The sequence below is a fragment of the Callithrix jacchus genome, chromosome 9 (assembly GCF_049354715.1).
Source record: "Callithrix jacchus isolate 240 chromosome 9, calJac240_pri, whole genome shotgun sequence".
Lineage (NCBI taxonomy): Eukaryota > Metazoa > Chordata > Mammalia > Primates > Cebidae > Callithrix > Callithrix jacchus.
The window spans coordinates 68,732,592-68,754,759 of record NC_133510.1 but is presented as its reverse complement, the minus strand read 5'-3'; the positions used below and the strand labels follow the sequence as shown (position 1 = coordinate 68,754,759).

At 41.1% G+C, this 22,168-nt stretch overlaps 2 protein-coding genes across 8 annotated transcripts in view; both read left to right on the top strand.

Moving 5' to 3' along the window:
• The window catches only part of ATF1 (activating transcription factor 1), a 59,175-nt gene extending 37,573 nt beyond the window's left edge, over positions 1–21,602 (top strand). For 3 of the 7 annotated variants that reach the window (XM_002752393.7, XM_078336698.1, XM_009003778.5), the window contains one exon: positions 1,570–3,242. In XM_002752393.7, the coding sequence (XP_002752439.1) occupies positions 1,570–1,714 (145 nt within the window). In that variant the 3' untranslated portion in view covers positions 1,715–3,242. Of the gene's footprint in view, positions 1–486; positions 3,243–21,530 lie in introns of those variants that run through there. The other 4 variants (XM_054239220.2, XM_078336697.1, XM_054239222.2 and 1 more) reach the window with 3 other exon arrangements.
• An 18-nt stretch (positions 21,603–21,620) lies between these two features.
• Positions 21,621–22,168, top strand: part of TMPRSS12 (transmembrane serine protease 12) — a 40,596-nt gene continuing 40,048 nt past the window's right edge. Inside the window, exon 1 of the mRNA XM_035256781.3 lies at positions 21,621–21,819. Within this exon, the coding sequence (XP_035112672.3) occupies positions 21,756–21,819 (64 nt within the window). The 5' untranslated portion in view covers positions 21,621–21,755. The remainder of the gene's footprint in view (positions 21,820–22,168) is intronic.

The following is a 22,168-nucleotide window of genomic DNA, read 5'->3' as shown; positions in this document are numbered from 1 at the left end:
GGATATAAATTGGCACTGTCTCTGGACTTTAAGTGAATATAGCTTGTGATCCTGCAAGAAATACATGTCCCATAATCTCAACACCGTGACCAGGAGTGAGACTAGCCTAGGCAACAGAATGAGACCTCATCTCTACAAAAATAAAATAAAATTAGCCGGTGTGGTGGTGTGTGCCTGTAGTCACTGCACTCAGCCTGTGTGACAGAGTGAGACCCTGTCGCAAAACAAAAGAAGAAAAAAGAAAAGGAGTGTTTACTGGAAGCCACTTAAAAACCTGTTTGTTAACTCCAACAGAGCTTAAATGTAAAATAAATAAGTAAAAGTCTTTTTGTGAGGGGACAGTTAAACTGTGGTATATTCATATTACAGATTTTGCACAGTGCTTTTAAAAATATAGATTTGTACTAAAAAAAGCAAGTTGCAAATAATATCTACATATATATAGCATAAAAATCTTAATACTGTGTTTTCTTTTTTTTTGTTGAGACCGTCTTGCTCTGTCGCCAGGCTGGAGTACGATGGCGCAGTCTCAGTTCACTGCAACCTCTGCCTCCTACTGCCTAGTTCAAGTGATTCTCCTACTTCAGCCTCCGGAGTAGCTGGGATTACAGACATGTGCCACCAGGGCTAATTTTTTTTTTCTGGTTTGACTCTGGGATTTTTTTTTGTTTTTTTTGACTCTTGGATCTTTTTTTTCCTTTTTTTTATTTTTATTTTTGTATTTTTAGTAGAGATAGGGTTTCGCCATGTTGGCCAGGCTGGTCTCGAACTCCTGACGTCAGGTGATCCGCCCGCCTCACTGTCTCAAAGTGCTGAGATTATAGGCCCGAGCCACCACACTCAGTTAACACTTCCTATTTCTATATGTATATATAACTTACGTGTGACTTCATAGAAATGTTCTACGACATGCACAGAACTATTGCCAAACAGGCATTGTAATTTGAATGTAAATAACAGAAATTATGTGTCACAGGTTAACCAGAGGACCTATAATTTCACTCTTTGGTATTTATTCAAGAGAAATGAAACCTGTCTACAAAAAAAAGTGCCTATGCAGCTAACCCTAGAAACAGCCCAAGAGACTGGATAAACAAATGGTGGTTACATTCATACTGTGGAATATGCCCAGCAACATAAAGGAACAAACCACCATGCGGCAACATGGACGAACCTCAGTGATGTGCTGAGTGAAGGCACACAAGAGTGCATAGTGTGTGACACTTACATGAGCTTCTAGAATAGGAAAAAACTAATCTCTGCTAATAAAAGTCAAAACAATAGTTGCTTGGAAGGGGACTGACCAGGAAGGGGCAGGGGGGGATCTTTCTGCCCAGAACTACATTCTGTTGTCTTGACAGAGGTGTGGGTTATCCAGGTGTACACAATTGCCAAAACTGACTGAATTCTACGCTTAAGATCTATGTATTCTCTATGTGTAGATGATACTTTAAGTTTTTAAATGATGAAGTAAAGTGACCAGGGAGAATTACTGAAGAACATTTACCATTTAACATTTAAAGAAGGTAAAGTTTTCTCTAATATTGTTTTCTAAATGCTCATATTTAGAGAAGCTGCTCGAGAATGTCGCAGAAAGAAGAAAGAATATGTGAAATGCCTGGAAAATCGAGTTGCAGTCCTGGAAAATCAAAATAAAACTCTAATAGAAGAGTTAAAAACTTTGAAGGATCTTTATTCCAATAAAAGTGTTTGATTCTTAAGAAAGAAAACATTTTTGTGGACTTCCATAAAAATTAAATGGATTTCTTAGTGGAGTTTTATAAATTAAAGGTCAAAAATGAAGCTTTTTATTTAGGCTTTTCCAACTCAAGGATAACGATCTTATGCACGCTATCTAGTAACAGAGGAGAAAGTGGAAAATGACCTCAAGGAAGCTATGGGCACAACTGGAAGCTTTGTAGAAATTAAACATATTCAAGAAGCAAGAAATGAACTTTCAGCATTCTAAATTTTCTAAGTAACCAATAGTTGCCAATCCAAAATGGCAGAGAAGATGAAATTTGATAAACTAAATTTTTAAAAATAATTTACCCTACAGGTTTGCATTTCTGTTTGCTGAAATTTTTTAGTTATATGTGTGTGTGTGTGTGTGTGTGTGCGTGTGCGTGCGTGCACGTGCATGCATGTGTATTTTATTTCTGCCAATACTAATTTACAAAAATAAGAGAAAAACCTAATACATTACTAAATATATAAAGTATGTGTTCTGATTATGTATACTTGTTCTCATGTCAGGTCTTTTAAGTGGGTTTTTTGAAGTTTGTTTATTGGACTTGAATGGATTTTTGAGACTGGGTTAATTATTTTTGAGGTTTTATCCTAAAAGGCATCTAAGGTACATGAATGGAGTTTGGTAATTTTATAACATTTTTTTATCAGAATGCAAAGAGAACTGTTTAAAAGTGTGATACTTTTAAATAGTTGGTATTTTTGCTCACTCTAGTAATGGTGATTTTCTACAAATATATAATAAATTGTTTCTTTGATTCTAGATTCTGTGTGCAGTTGAATAGCCATTACTTACTCTGCTGAGCTTTAATAGAATGGAATGTTTACAGGCCCTTAAAATACTATTTTTTAAAAACCTTCTGAAGATGCATACCAAAGTTTTTCCAAGACAATTTTATAATCAATTTAATGTAGGGTTTATCAGATTCTATAATAGTATGGTTATTAGGGCAGTTTTATGTTAGAGACTATTTTGTAATGTAGTGAATGGTACCTTTATAAGAAAAGTGACTGCCAATATATTTTTATAGCTAACTTTATAAATTCTAATGTTGTTTTTAATGATTATTTTAAATGTTTATATACTTTAGTAAAATTTGCATCTCAAAGTACCATTTTTATATTATGGGAAGTTTTCAGAGTAGCTAATATTTGCACTGCAAATTTTGTATGCAGTTTATCTAAAATTCAGAAATACTGTTGGTACACCAGTGTTTAACATCTATATTCCAATTTGTATACAGTTTGAAGTTGTACTGCAAAACTATTGTGTGCTTCTTACACAGTATGTATCATATTGTCATTTGTGAAATTAAAGGACATTTGATAGTCTGCTGAATGTAAAATATAATGCTTGGTATATGAATGATAATCTTGCTGGTGACCATGCTGTTAATTATCCTAATGCTATGTAGAGATCTTCACTTAACTGATACATTTGTGTTTGACCCTCCTGATGAAATTTCTCATTAAAAGGGTCTTTTAAAATGGGACTCTGTTGACTTGGCAGCACTTTATGAAAAGAAAAAAAGTTTGATCACCAGGGGGATTACTTCATCACTTACTACCTTGTGTAAAGCCAGAATCTCCAACTGGTGGCGCATTAGACCTAAGAATATGAGGAGATGTGAGGTCACTGGGTTGTCAAGAGTGTTTCAACAGTTAATATATTATTGGGTAAACACCATGGGTGACTACAACAGAGGTAGCCTAGCTCTTAGTGCCATAACAGCGGGACATCTGCAAATACTTGTAAACTCCTCTTCCTTCAGACTTCTGGGGTGTTGCTCACTAGACCCGGTTACTTAATCTAGCTGTATGAAACAGGTCAGGGCAAATCCTTAATGGTTCCATAAATGCATAACAAATTACTTTCCTGGATGTTTTCTAATTGGAATCCACTGTGGGGGTTATCACATTTTAAGATGATTATAGTCCAAACATGAAATTAGACTTCAAAAATGCAAAAGATCAAATTATTTCCTTAGTTCAACTTAACTATTTTACGTAGGTATTGATTTACTCATTTGTATGTTATATTGATGGAAATAGATTATTGTCCACAAACACATCTAGGGCATATAAGATATTTCTTTAATATTGAACAGAGCAGGAAGATGGGCATTTTTTAGCTCTTTGGAATTCTTACTGTGTTTGTTTATTCATTCAGCAATTATTATTTTTTGAGATGAAGTCCCACTCTGTCACCCAGGCTGCAGTGCAGTGGTGTGATCTCGGCTCACTGCAACCTCCGCCTCCCTGGCTCAAACAATTCTCCTGCCTCAGCCTCCCACGTAGCTGGGATTACAGGGCACGAACTACCACGACCAGCTAATTTTTGTATTTTTAGTAGCGATGAGGTTTCACCATGTTAGCTAGGCTGGTCTCAAACTCCTGACCTTGTGATCTGCCCACCTCGGCCTCCCAAAGTGCTGGGATACAGATGTGAGGCACTGTGCCTGCCCATCCCCGCTTTTTTTTGAGATGGGAGTTTCACTTTTGTTGCCCAGGCTGGAAGTGCAGTGGCATGATCTTGGCTTATTGCAACCTCCACCTCCTGGATTCAAGCAATTCTCCTGCCTTAGCTTCCCTAGTAGCTGGGATTATAGGTGCTTGCCACCACGCCCAACTAATTTTTTGTATTTTTAATAGAGATGGGGTTTTACTATGTTGGCCAGGCTAGTCTCGAACTCCTGACCTCAGGTGATCCACCCACCTCAGCCTCCCACAGTGCTGGGATTACAGGCAGGAGTCACTGCACCTGGCTTCATTCAGCAATTATTATATTGCAATTACTAGGTTAAATCTGCATTCTTCTCCAGTTAAAGTATGGGGGCACAGGAGGGATATAAAAATGTGTATTAGGCCAGGCAGGTGGCTCACACCTGTAATCCCAGCACTTTGGAAAGCTGAGGCATTGGGATTGCTTGGGGCCAGAAGTTCGAGACCAGCCTGGGCAACATGGTGAAACCCTGCCTCTACAAAAAATGCAAAAATTAGCTGGGCAGTATGGCATGAACCTGTAGTCCCAGCTACTCGGGAGGCTGAGGTAGGAGGATAGCTTAAGCCCAGGAGGTCGAGGCTACCATGAGCCGTGACTGCACAACTGCACACCAGCCTAGGTGACAGCAGGACCATGTCTCAAAAAAAAAAAAAAAAAAGTGTATTATGGCTTGGAATCATATAATCAGTTGTCATGATGGCAGTTCAGATTCCCAGAAAGGATGCTGTAAAATTGATAAAGAGTGAGTGAAATCTGACTAAGGGCTTAACAGCTAATTTAAAGAAATAATCACAGGTTATAGTAAAACAAAAAAATGTCATTCCCGAAGTGCTGGGATTACAGGTGTGAGCTACCTCACCTGGCCTGTTTTTAATAAATACTGTTTTACTATAAAACAAAGTGAGGGAACACATACCTCAAGGTAGTAGAATTCAGAAGGCTATTCTAGGGAGAGTTTGGCAGAGATTTTTGAGGGACATTCATTTGAAGGAGATTTAAGGCTATTTAATGCCCCCTCCTCCCACTTTTTTTTTTTTTTTTTTTTTTTTTTGTAGGCAGAGTCTCTCTGTTGCCCAGACTGGAATGCAGTGGCATAATCTTGGCTCTCTACAACCTCTACTCCCAGGCTTAAGTGATTCCTGAGTAGCTGGGGTTTCAGGTTTGCACCACTGAACCCAGCTAATTTTTGTAGTTTTTAGTAGAGATGCGGTTTCTCCATGTTGGCCAAGCTAGTCTCAAACTCCTGGCCTCAAATGATCCAGCCACCCGCTTCTCCTACTTTTGAGAGATAGATTCTGATAACTGTCTCCCATTATTGGTGTAAATTTCTTTGTAGCAGACATATGTAGGCATTAGAGACCATATCTTTCTGCCATTGCATAGTTGAGATCCTTTTCCTCAATATATATTGAGGCTGGAGTGCAGTGGCATGATCTTGGCTCGCTGCAACCTCCGCCTCCTAGGTTCACGCAATTCTCCTGCCTCAGCCTCCCAAGTAGCTGGGATTACAGACGTGCACAACCATGCCTGGCTAATTTTTGTATTTTTAGTAGAGATTGGGTTTCTCCATGTTGGCCAGGCTGGTCTTGAACTTCTGACCTCAAGTGATCCACTCGCCTTGGCCTCCGATTACAGGCGTGGGATTACAGAAGATCCTTGGCTAGGATTATAGGTGTGAGCCACCACACCTGGCCTTCCCTCAATACTGATAGGGTTACATGCATCAGTTTGCTCCCTTTCATAAGTGTCTATAACAATTTTTAACTGATAAATTATGTATCAATCTAAATCAAATTGTTTTAAGTCCAAGGTTCCCTGTGTACATAACATACATAGTCATGTAATTTCCTTAATATCTAAACTTTATTGAGTGCTTATTATGCACCAGGAAATGTGTTCAGGTAATGTCATTCATTCATTCAGCAGATATTTATTGAAGGCTTTTTATATGCCAAGTATTACTAGGAAAAGGGTGATGAACAAAGCAGTGTTACGGATCTTGTTGAACTTACGTCTTAATGTCATCCTTGAGACTGGTATTTGCCTAAGGTTATATGAGGATTAATAAGGGATCTAAGATTTAAACCCAATTTCTAACTGCCTCTAAAATATTCGTAGTAGTCCCTCCCAAATGCCCCTAACACATACCCTTATTAAACTCTAGGAGGAGACTGTCTAATTTTGTGCTCTCCTATCTCCCACAATCTGGGAAACTATCCCCACAGTCTAGTCTAGTTCACTGGAGTGCTTCATAATGCAGATGCTCCTCTATTATTTTTTTGAGATGGAGTTTCACATTTATTGCCCAGGCTGGAGTGCAGTGGTGTGATCTCAGCTCACTGCAACCTCCGCCTTCCTGGGTTCAAGTGATTCTCCTGCCTCAGCCTCCAGAGTAGCTGGGATTACAGGCACGCGCCACCACACCCAGCTAATTTTTGTATTTCTAGTAGAAACAGGGTTTCACCTTGTTAGTCTGGCTGTTTTTGAACTCCTGACCTAAAGTGATCCACCCTCCTTGGCCTCCCAAAGTGCTGGGATTACAGGTGGGAGCCACCATGCCCAGCCTCCTCTACGTTAATGATGGGGTTATATCCCCATAAACCCATGGTAAGTTGAAAGTATTGTAAGTTGAAAATGCATTTAGTACACCTTACCTAGCAAACATAGCTTAGCCTAAATGCTTAGATTAACCTGCAGGTAAATCATCTGGCAAAACAGTACACCATAGAGTAATAGTCACTAACCCTCATGATCACATGGCTGCTGGCAGCTGTGGCGGGCTTCCATGCCCAGCATTGCCAGAGTATTAGAGTGAATGTCACTAGCCCAGGAAAAGATCAAAATTTGAAGCATGGTTTCTAATGAATGAGTATCGTTTTTATACCATCATAAAGTCAAAAAATTGTAAGTTGAACCATTGTAAGTTGGGAACTGTCTGTGTTAAATCAATGAAGGTCTGAGTTCAAACTCACTAAGGTACAGACAGGTTTGAAATGTGTAGGGAGCCGGAGTAGCCCACTCCCTCTGTGGGGGCAGCACCAAGGCTGCTGTGAACTTTGGGTGAGCTTCAGGGAAGTGAAACCATAATAGGAGGATGCATATGTCTCGGAGAGAACAAATGGGCCTAGAAAGAGATAACCGGCTTTCACCGACCTTGCTGCAAGGTAGTTTTTAGCTAAGTATGTTAACCGAAGTATGAGAATAATAACTACAGGTTGTTCTAAGTAACTGTACCCTCCCTCTGCTATGTGCTTTGTGAACATATAAAAGTACACTGAGACAGGTCAGGGCCGAAGAGACTGATATCCTCACCTCTTGGACCACCTGGCCCAGCTTTTTATATTTCTCTGTCTGTGTCTGTGTCTTTCCTTATCCCTCACGGTTCCCTCTTAGGTCATTAAACCCCTCTGCAGTGCAGGATGCAGCATAACGTTGCCCAAGGTTACACGGTAAATAAGAAAACTAGGGTTCATACCTAGGTCTCATAAACTCCAAAGCTGTTAACTATCAGAGTATACCTTCTTTCTTTACATGTTGTGTGGAAGAGTCTGAAAAGCTTTATTTGATTGCATCATAAACTATTATTATGGAAGAGTTTAAAGGTTGTATTTAAGTGTGTCCACTAGATGGCAGCCCTCCATTTTAAAATCACAGAAATTTTACACTGATTGACACGGCTCTAACAACAAAATAAGCTTTTCTTTTTTTTTTTGTGACAGGGTCTAGCCATGTTGCCCAGACTGGCCTTGAACTAGTGAGCTCAAGCAATCTGCCTACCTTGGATTCCCAAAATGCTGGGATTAAAGGCATGAGCCACCACACCCAGCCCAGTTCATGTTTTCATATTTACACAGATCCATAAGTAATGCATGCTGGATTGTAGTTTTTTTTTAAGAGACGAGGTCTGGCTATGTTGCCCAGGCTGGAGTAAGATGCAGTGGCTCTTCACAGGCATGATCCCACTACTGATCAGCATGGGAGTTTTGACCTGCTCCTTTTCCGACCTGGGCCAGTTCACCCCTCCTTAGGCAAACTGATGGTCCCCGGCTCCTGGTAGGTCACACTAGTGCGGACACCCGATTGGCATAGCACACTATAGTCCAGAACTCCTGGACTCAAGCGATCCTCCCACCTCAGCCTCCCAAGTAGGTGGGGTTATAGGAATGCACCACCATACCTGGTGAATTGTATTTTTTTTAGAAGTTTATAAGTGGTACCTTAATATTGTACCATTCCGTCAGTGAAAGATCAAGTAGACCAGAGGAAATTTAGTGAGGAATGTAGGTATGGTGATTTAATAATTCATTTTGGAAAACTGAGCATCAAAGCATTTTTGCCCAACTGACATCTCTTAGAATTTAATGCCACATCTGGGGAAAAGGCTTGCAAATCCTTTTTCTTAATTCAGAAAACCTGCAAATAACATAGGCTAAGTTTAAACCAAGACATTTAAAAAACTGCCTTAGACTTCCTACCAATAAATTTATTTATTTATCAAAAAAAAAATTTTTTTTTGAGATGGAGTTTTGCTCTGTCAGCCAGGCTGGAGTGCAGTGGCACGATATCTCAGCTTACTATAACTTCTGCCTCCCGGGTTCAAACAATTCTCCTGCCTCAGCCTCCCAAGTAGCTAGGACTACAGGTGCATGCCACCAAGCCTGGCTAATTTTTTTTGTATTTTTAGTACAGATGGGGTTTCACAGTGTTAGCCAGGATGGTCTCGATCTCCTGGCCTCATGATCTGCCTACCTCGGCCTCCCAAAATACTGGGATTACAGGCGTGAGCCACCACACCCGGCCCCTACCAATAAATTTTTTTAAAGGAAAAATGAAAAGGCCACATCTTTCCAGTTGTAGTCAAAGATAAGTAAAAAATAAATGGAATTTCTGTGCATTAACTCTGCACTGAGCATTGTGCTTGGTGAAGGATGCCAAATAAATATGAACCATGGTTTTTCAGAAGCTTGAACTCTCCTTCTGGAGTTGACAAATACAAGAGAACAAAAGGGCCCCTCTACTTTTCACTTTATCATTGTGCACAGTCAAGCACCTAGGATTCTATATCCAGTAAAACACGAGTCAGTCCAAAAGAAGACAAGAAAGGAGAGGAGAAGAAACGTGGGACAAACAACCCAAAGTAAGATGGTAGAAATCAATCTATATGGATCAGTAATCATAATAAATGTAAGCAAACTGGGCAATTTAGTTAAATGGCAAGGATTGTCAGGTTGAATTAGGAAATAAAATCTGTATGTTGCTTATAAGAGGTAAATCTAAAATATAAGGAAACAGCAAGGCTGAAGGCTTGGACTTTGAATAAAAACATGGAAAAAGCTATACCAAAAATTTCATTGTTTACGGATGCACAGAGATCACATTGGAACATCTCTGGAATTAGTATGCATCTTACCACAATGACAATGGCATAGTTTACTTGGCCATGGTTTTCTTTCTTAGTGGTATTTAAAATAACTGTGTGCCTTACAATAAGTGGTGGCTTACAACTGATGAAATTCAGTATTTCTATTAGGTCAAGTTTGTTCACTGTTCAACTCTGTATCTTTACTGATATTTTCCTGCCTTTTGTGTCAATTATAAGAGAGTTATATTAAAAATCTAAGATCATGTTTTTAAAAATATTTCTCATAGTACTTCCTTTTGCTTAACATCCAGATCCCGTATTAGGTGCACTGAAGTTAACCTAGAAGATAAAACACATCTAAACTTCCCCAAGAAAGAAAACCATGGCCAAGTAAACTATGCCATTGTCATTGTGGTAAGATGCATACTAATTCCAGAGATGTTTCAATGTGATCTCTGTGCATCCGTAAACAATGAAATTCAAGGCAGAATACACTACACAACTTCAGATAGTTATTTTCAAACACGAGTGTTTATGAAAACATACCACACATTGGACAATAAGTCTCAACAAAGAATTTTCAAAGGAATGTCGCAGAGACCATGTCCCACTGATTTACGTGTGTTTATCCTTTCAACAAAACCCGACTGTCTTGATGACTGGAGCTTCATAAAAAGTCTTGAGACCCAGTAGTGTAAGTTCTTTAAGTTTGGTTGTTTTCTAAAAAATCATCTTGGCTATTCTAATTCATTTGTCTTTTTTTTTTTTTTTTAAATTTTTTATTGGATCATAGGTTTTGGGGTACATGAGCAGAGCATGCAAGACAGTTGCGTAGGTACACACATGGCAGTGTGCTTTGCTTTTCTTCTCCCCTTCACCCACATTTGGCATTTCTCCCCAGGCTATCCCTCCCCACCTCCCCCTCCCACTGGCCCTCCCCTTTTCCCCCCAATAGACCCCAGTGTTTAGTATTCCCCTTTCTGTGTCCATGTGTTCTCATTTTTCATCACCCACCTATGAGTGAGAATATGCGGTGTTTCATTTTCTGTTCTTGTGTCAGTTTGCTGAGGATGACGTTCTCCAGATTCATCCATGTCCCTACAAACGACACAAACTCATCATTTCTGATTGCTGCATAATATTCCATGGTGTATATGTGCCACATTTTTCCAATCCAGTCTATTATCAATGGGCATTTGGGTTGATTCCAGGTCTTTGCTATTGTAAACAGTGCTGCAATGAACATTCGTGTACATGTGTCCTTATAGTAGAACGATTTATAGTCTTTTGGATATATACCCAGTAATGGGATTGCTGGGTAAAATGGAATTTCTATTTCTAAGGCCTTGAGGAATCGCCACACTGTCTTCCACAATGGTTGAACTAATTTACACTCCCACCAACAGTGTAAAAGTGTTCCTTTTTCTCCACATCCTCTCCAGCATCTGTTGTCTCCAGATTTTTTAATGATCACCATTCTAACTGGCGTGAGATGGTATCTCAATGTGGTTTTGATTTGCATCTCTCTGATGACCAGTAACGATGAGCATTTTTTCATGATTGTTGGCCTCATATATGTCTTCTTTCGTAAAGTATCTGTTCATATCCTTTGCCCACTTTTGAATGGGCTTGTTTGTTTTTTTCCTGTAAATCTGCTTGAGTTCTTTGTAAATTCTGGATATCAGCCCTTTGTCAGATGGGTAGACTGCAAAAATTTTTTCCCATTCTGTTGGTTGCCGATCCACTCTAGTGACTGTTTCTTTTGCCGTGCAGAAGCTGTGGAGTTTGATTAGGTCCCATTTGTCTATTTTGGCTTTTGTTGCCAATGCTTTTGGTGTTTTGTTCATGAAGTCCTTGCCTACTCCTATGTCCTGGATAGTTTTGCCTAGATTTCCTTCTAGGGTTTTTATGGTGCCAGGTCTTATGTTTAAGTCTTTAATCCATCTGGAGTTAATTTTAGTGTAAGGTGTCAGGAAGGGGTCCAGTTTCTGCTTTCTGCACATGGCTAGCCAGTTTTCCCAACACCATTTGTTAAACATGGAATCCTTGCCCCATTGCTTGTTTTTGTCAGGTTTATCAAAGATTGTATAGTTATATGTATGTTGTGTTGCCTCCGGTGCCTCTGTTTTGTTCCATTGGTCTATATCTCTGTTTTGGTACCAGTACCATGCTGTTTTGATTACTGTAGCCTTGTAGTATAGTTTGAAATCCGGTAGTGTGATGCCCCCCGCTGTGTTCTTTTTGCTTAGAATTGACTTGGCTATGCGGGCTCTCTTTTGGTTCCATATGAAGTTCATGGTGGTTTTTTCCAGTTCTGTGAAGAAAGTCAATGGTAGCTTGATGGGGATAGCGTTGATTCTGTAAATTACTTTGGGCAGTATAGCCATTTTCACGATATTAATTCTTCCTAACCATGAACATGGAATGTTTCTCCATCTGTTTGTGTCCTCTCTGATTTCGTTGAGCAGTGGTTTGTAGTTCTCCTTGAAGAGGTCCCTTACGTTCCTTGTGAGTTGTATTCCAAGGTATTTTATTCTTTTTGTAGCAATTGCAAACAGCAGCAATTAAGAGCCTACCTCACAAAAAAAGCCCAGGTCCAGACGGGTTCACAGCCGAATTCTACCAGACACACAAGGAGGAGCTGGTACCATTCCTTCTAAAACTATTTCAAACAATCCAAAAAGAGGGAATCCTTCCCAAATCATTTTATGAGACCAACATCATCCTGATACCAAAACCCGGCAGAGACCCAACAAGAAAAGAAAACTTCAGGCCAATATCCATGATGAACATAGATGCAAAAATCTTCAATAAAATATTGGCAAGCCGATTGCAACAGCAAATCAAAAAACTTATTCATCATGATCAAGTAGGATTCATCCCGGGGATGCAAGGCTGGTTCAACATACGCAAGTCTATCAACGTAATTCACCACATAAACAGAACCAAAAACAAAAACCACATGATTATCTCAATTGACGCAGAGAAGGCATTTGACAAAATTCAACAGCCCTTTATGCTAAAAACCCTCAATAAACTCGGTATCGATGGAACGTATCTCAAAGTAATAAAAGCTATTTATGACAAACCAACAGCCAATATCATACTGAATGGGCAAAAACTGGAAGCATTCCCTTTGAAATCTGGCACTAGACAAGGATGCCCTCTCTCACCACTCCTATTCAATATAGTACTGGAAGTTCTAGCCAGAGCAATCAGGCAAGAAAAAGAAATAAAGGGTATTCAAATAGGAAAGGTGGAAGCCAAATTGTCTCTATTTGCAGACGACATGATAGTATACCTAGAAGACCCCATTGCCTCAGCCCAAAAACTCCTGAAACTGATAAACAACTTCAGCAAAGTCTCAGGATATAAAATCAATGTGCAAAAATCACAAGCATTCGTCTACACCAATAACAGACTTAAAGAAAGCCAAATCAAGAGCGAACTGTCATTTGTCTTTTAATATAGATTTTAGAATCAGCTTGTCTGGATTCACACACACACACACACACACACACAAGCCTACTGGGATTTTGATTAGGATTGCTTTAAACCTATGTACAATTTGGGAAGAACTGGTATCTTAATGTTGAGTTTTTCAATCCATGAACACAATTTCTCTCTCCATTTATTGAGTTTCTTTGGTGAGATCATGTGTTCCTGGGTGGTGTTGATGCCTGTATATGTTCTTTGGTATCTGGGCATTGAAGAGTTAGGTGTTTATTGTAGACTTCACAGTCTGGGCTTTTTTTGTGCCTGTCCTTGGGAAGGCTTTCTAGATATTTGAAGGGACTTGGACTCCAAGCACAATAATGCTGTGGTTTTTGTAGATTCATAGAGGTACTGCCTTAGGATTCTTGGATAAGATAGGGAAGAATTCTCTGGATTACGAGGCAGTCTCTTGTTCTCCTCCCCTACTTTCTCCCAAACACAAGGAGTCTCTCTCTGTCCTGAGGCACCTGGAACTGGGGGTGTGGAGCTGCGCTGGGTCAAGACCTGATGCCAGCACAGCACTGGGCTTTGCCCCAAGGTCCTTCCCTTAAGCTTGGGCTTGTCCAGAGATGCTGTCTGGGAGCCAGGGATTGATGCCTGTTCTACTATGGCCAAGCTGGTACTCAAACCACAATACAAAGTCCTTCCCGCTCTTCCCTCCATTTCCACAGGCAAAAGAGCCTGTCCCTGTGGCCACCACCACCACTGGGCCACGGGTAGTCCTGCCAGGCCGCTGCTGACTTTGGCTTCAAGCCCAAGGGCTCTTAAGTTAGCTTGTGATCAATGCTGCCAGGTCTGGGATACCCTTCAGGACAGTGGGTCCCTCTCTGGTCCAGGACAGGTCCAAAAATGCCATCCAAGAGCCTAGCCCTGGATTTGGGGACCCCTAAGAGTCTGCTTGTTCCTGTACCCCACTGTGGCTGAGCTGGTACCTAGAGTATAAGAAAAAGTCCCCTTTAATTTCCCTCTGCTTTTCTCAAACACAAGGAGTCTCACTGTAGGCACCACAGCTGGGAATGTGCTGGGTCTCCCTTGAAGCCAGCATGTCTTTAGTCAGCAGGTGATAAATCCTGCCAACACTGGATCCTTCTCTTCAAGGCAGCAGGTTCCCTTTGGGCCCAGAGTGTGTCTAGAAATGTCATCTGGGAGCTAGGGCCAGGAATGGAGGCCTCATGACTCTGCCCAGTGCCCAACCTCCTGTGACCAAGCTGGTATCCAAGATGCCAGAGTCCTTTGCTCTTCGCTCTCCTCTTCTAAGCAAAAGCAGGACTCACTTTCCTTGCTATGAGCTATACTGCCTGGGGTTGGGGGAGGGATGGTGCTAGCCCTCCCTTAACTGTACCAGCTGGGGTCGCCCCACGTCACGTGCCACCCTAGTTCACTGGCTCTAAGCCCAGCCTAGCACTAGGGGTTGTCTAGGAATTGCAGTCCTTGTGTCCCAGACTGCCTTTCAAGTATACCCAGGCCCGCAGAGCACTACAGCCCGCGGTGGTGAGGCTTGCTGTGAAACCCAAGTTCGAACCGCTGGGATGGGCAGTTCTCCCCCTGGCTTGGGCTGGTGCAAATGCCCCCTCTGTTCATGGACACTGGTTCCCCTCTGACAGGGCAGCACTGAGTTCAGTGTAGAGTCACTATTCCTCCCCAAAGCACACAGATGCTCTCTGTGCTCTGCAAGCTGAATACCAGGGGACTGTGGAAGGGGGATGTTAGATTCAAGACTGTCTCTCCTGCCCTCCTCAATGCCTGTTTTTGGCAATGGGAAGTTAAAACCAGGTACTGTGACTGCTCACCTGATTTTTATTTCTTGTGACAGTGCTTTACTGTATGCAGTTAGTTGTTAAATGTGGTGCTCCAGAGGACAGGAGATGAACAGTGTAGGCTTTTATTCTGCCATCTTGCTCTGTGCCTCTCTCCATTTATTTAGATCTTTCAGACAGGATTTCACTCTGTCACCCAGGCTGGAGTGCAGTGGTGCCATCATGGCTCACTACAGCCTCAACCTCCCTGGCCTCAAGTGTTCCTCCTATCTCAGCCTCCCAAGAAGCTGAGACTACAGGCATGTGCCACCACACCCAGGTAATGTTTTTGTATTTGTAGAGATGGGGTTTCAGTATATTCCTCAGGCTGGTCTCAAACTTCTGGCCTCAAGTGATCTGTCCGCCTCGGCCACCCCAAGTGTTGGGATTACAGGCGGGATCCCCCGCACCCGGCCCATCTGTTGTTTCTATTTGCTCTAAACCCCTTTCCCTTGGGGATCAGGCCCATTACTCATCCAATGTGATTCTGACAGGAGTTATCACTGTGTATGGCCCAGGCATTGCCAAGATCACAGGCCCCCATCCCTTTTTCCACAGGGACTCACCCAATGCAAGAGCAGGAGATCCCGAGAAGACCAGAGTCCTTTTATAGGATTTGATTTGTGGACCCTGGAAAAGGATGTTCTCTTTCTCCCTTTTGAACCATGGATTTTAAGGATGTAGACTTGTAGCTGATGCTGGCCCATTATGTGGAGAGGGCCAGCCTGAAAATGAAACCAAGAAACAAAAACAGTCAGGAGATGATGGTAAAGAGCCTGGGCAACAGCACCTGAGGCTTGGCATCAGCTACACCTATGGATGCTATTAAAGTGTTGAGGTTGTTACTTCGGCGAACCAGAGCACAAATGAAGGATTTCTTCTCTACGGCATCAAACACAAAATATTTTAGAACTAGACAGGGTAGACTGAACTAAAGAAAAAGTTTTGGTTTTTTGTTTTTTTTTTTTTGAGATGGAGTCTTACTCTATCATCTAAGCTAGAGCATAGTGGTGCGATCTCAGCTCACTGCAACCTCCACCTCCTGGGTTCAAGCAATTCTCCTGCCTCAGCCTCCCGAGTAGCTGGGACTACATGCACGGCCACCACACCTGGCTGATTTTTCTATTTTTAGTAGAGATGTGGTTTCACCATGTTGGTCAGGCTGGTCTCAAACTCCTGGCCTCAAGTGATTTACGCACCTTGGCCTCCCAAAGTGCTAGGATTACAGGCATGAGCCACTGCTCCCGGATTGGTTCTTAGAATTTACTTTCAAATAATTTTGGAAGTTGGGGAAAGTAGATAGAGATAAAATGTAGTAAGATTGGCCATGAAATGGTAATTGTCAAAGCTGGGTGATGGGTAGATGTGGTTCATTATTCCCTTTTGTATATATTTGACATTTTCTATACATAAAAAGTTTAAAAACTAAATAGTATTGGAACTATTAGCTATTCATATAGGAAAATAAGAAAATTAGATTTCTACCTTACACCGTATGCAAAAATCAATTCCAGGTAGATGGAAGACATAAACATGAAGGAGAAAAACTATAAAACCTTTATAGGATAATGTAAGGAATAGCTTTATGACCTCAACTTAGGGAAGGATTTCTTTTTTTTTTTTTTTTTTTGAGACGGAGTTTTGCTCTTTGTTACCCAAGCTGGAGCGCAATGGCATGATCTAGGCTCACCGCAACCTCCGCCTCCTGGGTTCAGGCAATTCTCCTACCTCAGCCTCCTGAGTAGCTGGGATTACAGGCACGCGCCACAGTGCCCGGCTAATTTTTTGTATTTTTAGTAGAGACGGGGTTTCACGATGTTGACCAGGATGGTCTTGATCGGAAGGATTTCTTAAGTCACAAAAGTACAAAACAAAAAGACTATTAGATTCAATTATGTTAAAATTAAGAATCTGCTCCTAGCCAGAGCAATCAGACATGAGACAGAAATAAAGAGCATACAAATTGGTAAAGAGGAAGTCAAACTGTTGTTCACTGATTCCTAGAAAACCCCCAAGATTCATCCGCAAAGCTCCTCAACCTGATAAATGAGATCAGTCAGGTTTCAGGATACAAAATCAATGTATACAAACTAGTAGCACTGCTGTATACCAACAGCCAAGTTGAGAATCAAATCTAGAACTCAACCCCTTTTACAACTGCTGCAAAAAAAAAAATAAATAAATAAAATACTTAGTAATATACCCAACCAAGGACGTAAAAGATCTGTACAAGGAGAACAAAACCCTACTAAAGGCAGACAACACAAAAGGAAATGCATCCCATCCTCATGGATGGGTAGAATCAATACTGTGAAAATGACCATACTGCCAAAAGCAATCCACAAATTCAATGCAATTCCCATCAAAATACCATCATTATTGTCAAGAGAACAAAAAAAAAAATCTGAAATTCATATGGAACCAGAAAAGACCTGGCATAGCCAAGGCAAGACTAAGCAAAAAGAACAAATCTGGAGGCATCACATTATCTGACTTCAAACTATACTACAAGGCTATAGTTACCAAAACAGCATGATTCTGGTATAAAAATAGGCAAATAGACCAAGGGAACAGAATAGAAAACCCAGAAATAAAGCCAGATATTTACAGCTAACTGATCTTGGACAAAGCAAACAAAAACAAAGTGGGGAAAGGACACCCTATTTAACAAATGGTACTGGGATAATTGTCAAACCACATGCAGAAGAATCAAGCTTGATATGGTTAGTCCTTGTGTTCCCACCCAAATCTCATCTTGAATTGTAGTCCCCACTATCCCCATTATCTCCACATGTCAAGGGAGAGACCAGGTGGAGGTAACTGAGTAATGAGGGCGGTTCGCCCCATGAAGTTCTCAAGATCTTGTGAGTTCTCACAAGATATGATGATTTTATAAGGGGCTCTTCCCCCTTCACTTGATACTTCTCCTGCTGCTGCCTTATAAAGAAGGCCTTCTGCTAAAAGTTTCCTGAGGTCTCCCCAGCCATGCTGAACTATGAGTCAATTAAGCCTCTTTCCTTTATAGATAACCCAGCCTCAGGCAGTTCTTTATAACAGTATGATAATGGCCTAACACAGTCAATTGGTACTGAGATAGTGGGGCACTGCTATCAAGATACCCAAAAACATGAAGCAACTTTAGAAGTGGGTAAAGGCAGAGACTGGAAGAGTTTGGAGGGCTCAGACGAAGATAAGAAGATGTAGGAAAGTTAGAACTTCCTAGAGATTTGTTGAATGCTCTGACCAAAATGCTGATAATGATATGGACAATGAAGTCCTGGCAAGGTGGTCTCAGATAGAGATGAGGAACTTGTCGTGAACTGGAATAAAGGTGACTCTTGCTATGCTTTAGTAAAGAGACTGGCAGTATTTTGCCCCTGCCCTAGAGAACTTTGGAACTTTGAACTTGATCAAGATGATTTAAGGTATCTCGCAGAAGAAATTCCTAAGGAGCAAAGTGTTCAAGAGGTCACTTGGGTACTCTTAAAAGCATTCACTTTTGTGCATTCACAAGAGATGTTTTGAAATTGGAACTTATGTTTAAAAGGGAAGAAGAGAATACAAGTTTGGAAAATTTGCAGCCTGACAACACAACAGAAAAGAAAAACCCATTTTCTGAAGAGAAATTCAAGTGAGTTGAAGAAATTTGCATGAGTAATGAAGAGCCAAATGTTAATCATCAAAGCAAGGGGGAAATGTCTCCAGGGCACATCAGAGTTCTTCACAGCAGCCCCTCCCATCACAGACCCAGAGGCCTAGAAGGGAAAAAATGGTATTGTGGGCTAGGCCCAGAGCTTTGCTGCTTTGTGCAGTCTTGGGACTTGGTGCCCTGTGTCCCAGCTGTGGCTAAAAGGTGTCAATGTACAGCTCAGGCTGTGGCTTCAGAGGGTGCAAGCCTCAAGCCTTGGTGGCTTCCATGTGGTGTTAGGCCTGCAAGTGCAAAGAAGTCAATAACTGAGGTTTGGGAACCTCTGCCTAGATTTCAGAAGATGTATGGAAACACCTAGATGCCCAGACAGAAGTTTGCTGCAGGGGTGAAGCCCTCATACAGAACTTATGTTAGGGCAGTATGGAAGGGAAATGTGGGGTTAGAGCCCCCCTCAACAAACTCCCCACAGGCACTGCCTAGTGGAGTTGTGAGAAGAGGGCCACTATCCTCTAGAGCCCAGAATTGTAGATCCACTGACAGCTTGTACCATGCGTCTGGAAAAGCTGCAGACACTCAGTGACAACCTGTGAAAGCAGCTGAGAGGTGGGGTGGTGGGCTGTACCCTGCAAAGCCACAGTGGCAGAGTTGCCCAAGGCTGTGGGACCCCAGCTCTTACATCAGTATGACCTGGATATGAGACATGGAGTCAAAGAAGATCATTTGGAGCTTTAAGATTTGACTTACCCCAAAACCTAAAATGAAAAAAAAAAAAAAAAGATTTGACTGCCCTGCTGGATTTTGGACTTGCATGGAGCCTGTAGCCCCTTTGTTTTGGCCAGTTTCTCCTATTTGGAATAGGTGTTTTTACCCAATACCTGTAACCCCATTGTATCCTAGGAAGTAACTAACTTGCTTTTGATTTTACCTGCTCATAGGCAGAAGGAACTTGCCTTTTCTCAGATGAGACTGTGGAACTTGGACTTTTGGGTTAATGCTGGAATGAATTAGGACTTTGGGGGACCATTGGGAAGGCGTGATTGGTTTTGAAAGGTGAAAGGGACATGAGATTTGGGAGGGGCCAGTGGTGGAATGATAGATACAGTTAGGCTTTGTGTCCCACCCAAATTTCATCTTGAATTATAATTCCCATAATCCCCATGTGTCAAGGGAGAGACCAGGTAGAGGTAACTAGATCACGGGGTTGGTTTCCCCATGCTGTTCTTGTGATAGTGAGTTCTCATGAGATCTGATGGTCTGGGGGATTCCTCCCCTTTCACTCAACACTTCTCCTTCCTGCCACCTTGTGAAGAAGGCACTTTGCTTCCCCTTCCCCTTCCAACATGATTGTAAGTTTCCTGAGGCTTCCCTAGCCATGCTGAACTGTGAGTCAATTAAACTTCTTTCCTTTATAAATTACCTAATCTCAGGCATTTTTTTAAAAGCACTGTTTTCATCACTTTATGGAAATGGACTAATAAAGCACTTTATAGTCCATGTATGAAAATGGACTAATACAGAGCTGGATCGTCATCTCTTACCTTATACAAAAAATCAACTCAAGATGGATCAATGACTTAAACCTAAGACCTGAAATTACAAAAATTCTGGAAGATAACTTCAGAAAAACTCTTGTAGACATTGGCTTAGGCAAAGAGTTCATGATGAAGAATTCAAGGGCAAATACAACAAAAACAAAGATAAATAGATATGACCTGATTAAACTAAAAAGCTTCTGCACAGCAAAAGAAATAATGAGCAGAGTAAACAGAAAACCTATAGAGTGGGAGAAAAATCTACAAACTGTATCTGACAAAGGACTAATATCCAGAATCTACAATAAACTCAAATAAATCAGCAAGAAAAAAGTAAATTCCATCAAAAAATGGGCAAAGGATATGAATAGAAATTCTCAAAAGAAGATACACAGATGGTCAACAAACATGAAAAAGTGCTCAATGTCACAAATCATCAGGGAAATGCAAATTAAAACCACAATGAAATACCACTTTACTCCTGTAAGAATGGCTGTTAAAAAAAAAATAGATGTTGGCATGGATGTGGTGAAAAGGGAACACTTTGACACTGCTGGTGAGAATGTAAACTAATATAACCACTATGGAAAACAGTATGGAGATTCCTTAAATAACTAAAAGCAGAACTATCATTTGATCTAGCAATCCAAGAGGTATTTACCCAGAGGAAAATAAGTCATTGTAAGAAAAGAAAAAAACTTGCCCATGCATGTTTATAGTGGCACAATTTGCAATTGCAAAAATATGAAACCAGCCTAAATGCCCACCAACCAAGTAGATAAAGAAAAGGTGGTACATATATACACATACACACCATGGAATACTACTCAGCCATAAAAAGGAACAAAATAATGGCATTTGCTGCAACCTGAATGAGGTTGGAGACCATTATTCTAAGTGAGGTAACTCAGGAATGGAAGACCAAACATCATGATATTCTCAAAAGCAGGAGCTAAGCTATGAGGACAGAAATATGTAAGAATTATACAACAGAGTTTGGGGACTCAAGGGGAAGGGTGAGAGAGAGGTGAGGAATAAGAAGACTACACATTGGGTACAGTGTACACTGCTTGGGTGATGGTTGCACCAAAATCTCTGAAACAACCACTAAAGAACTTTTCCATGCAACCAAACACCACCTGTTCCCCCCAAACTGTTGAAATAAAAATAAAAATTTAAAATAATTTCTTAATTTAAGAACATGAAAGGTAAGCTACAGAGTAGGAGATGTTTATTCTTCTTCTTCTTTTTTTTTTTATGAGACAATGTCTCGCTCTTCCACCTAGGTTGGAGTGGAGTGGTGTGAATATGGCTCAATGCCGCCTCAATCTCCTGGGCTCAAGTGATCCTCCTGTCTCAGTCTCCTATGGTGCTGGGATAAGTGTATGTCACCATATCCGGCTAATTTTCTTTTTTCTTTCTTTCTTTCTTTTTTTTTTTGTAGATATGGGGTCTCACTTTGTTGCCCAAGCTGATCTTGAACATCTTGAACTCCTGACCTCAAGTGAACCTCCCACCTCGGCCTCCCAAAATGCTGGGATTATAGGCGTCACCACCAGACCCAGCCAGGAAATATTTATAGCAAAAAATTGACAAAGTATTTGTAGGAAAACAGCCTGTTGAATGGCAAGAGTGATGTCATCTTGAAGCAAAACCACCATAATGACTGATGTTTGACTCCTGCATGCCAAGGTGTTCTGCAGCAGTGTCTTTAAGCAATACCCTTAGTAGAGGTAACTCCTCATAAAGATGTTTAGCTAACCTACCCAGTTGTCACGAGTTCCAAAAGAAAGTAGTCAGATGTGACCAGCTGCACATCTTAACCCTAGTTTGCTATCTAAAGGATGCTTTCTGGAGGGTGGGTACCCTCTCTCAGCTACCAGAGACGTTACTTCTAAGTTCCTGTTAAATGTTTCTTTCTGAGAAACGAGATTTACCAGCCTCTTTCCTCAGCCTCTTGGCTCTCTCAAGCCTTTGAGGGTAGGTCTGCATAGACCTGCTCATCACGGGACAGGAACAGGATTATTATTATTTTTTTAGACGGAGTCTTGCTCTGTCACTAGGCTGGAATGCAGTGGTGCA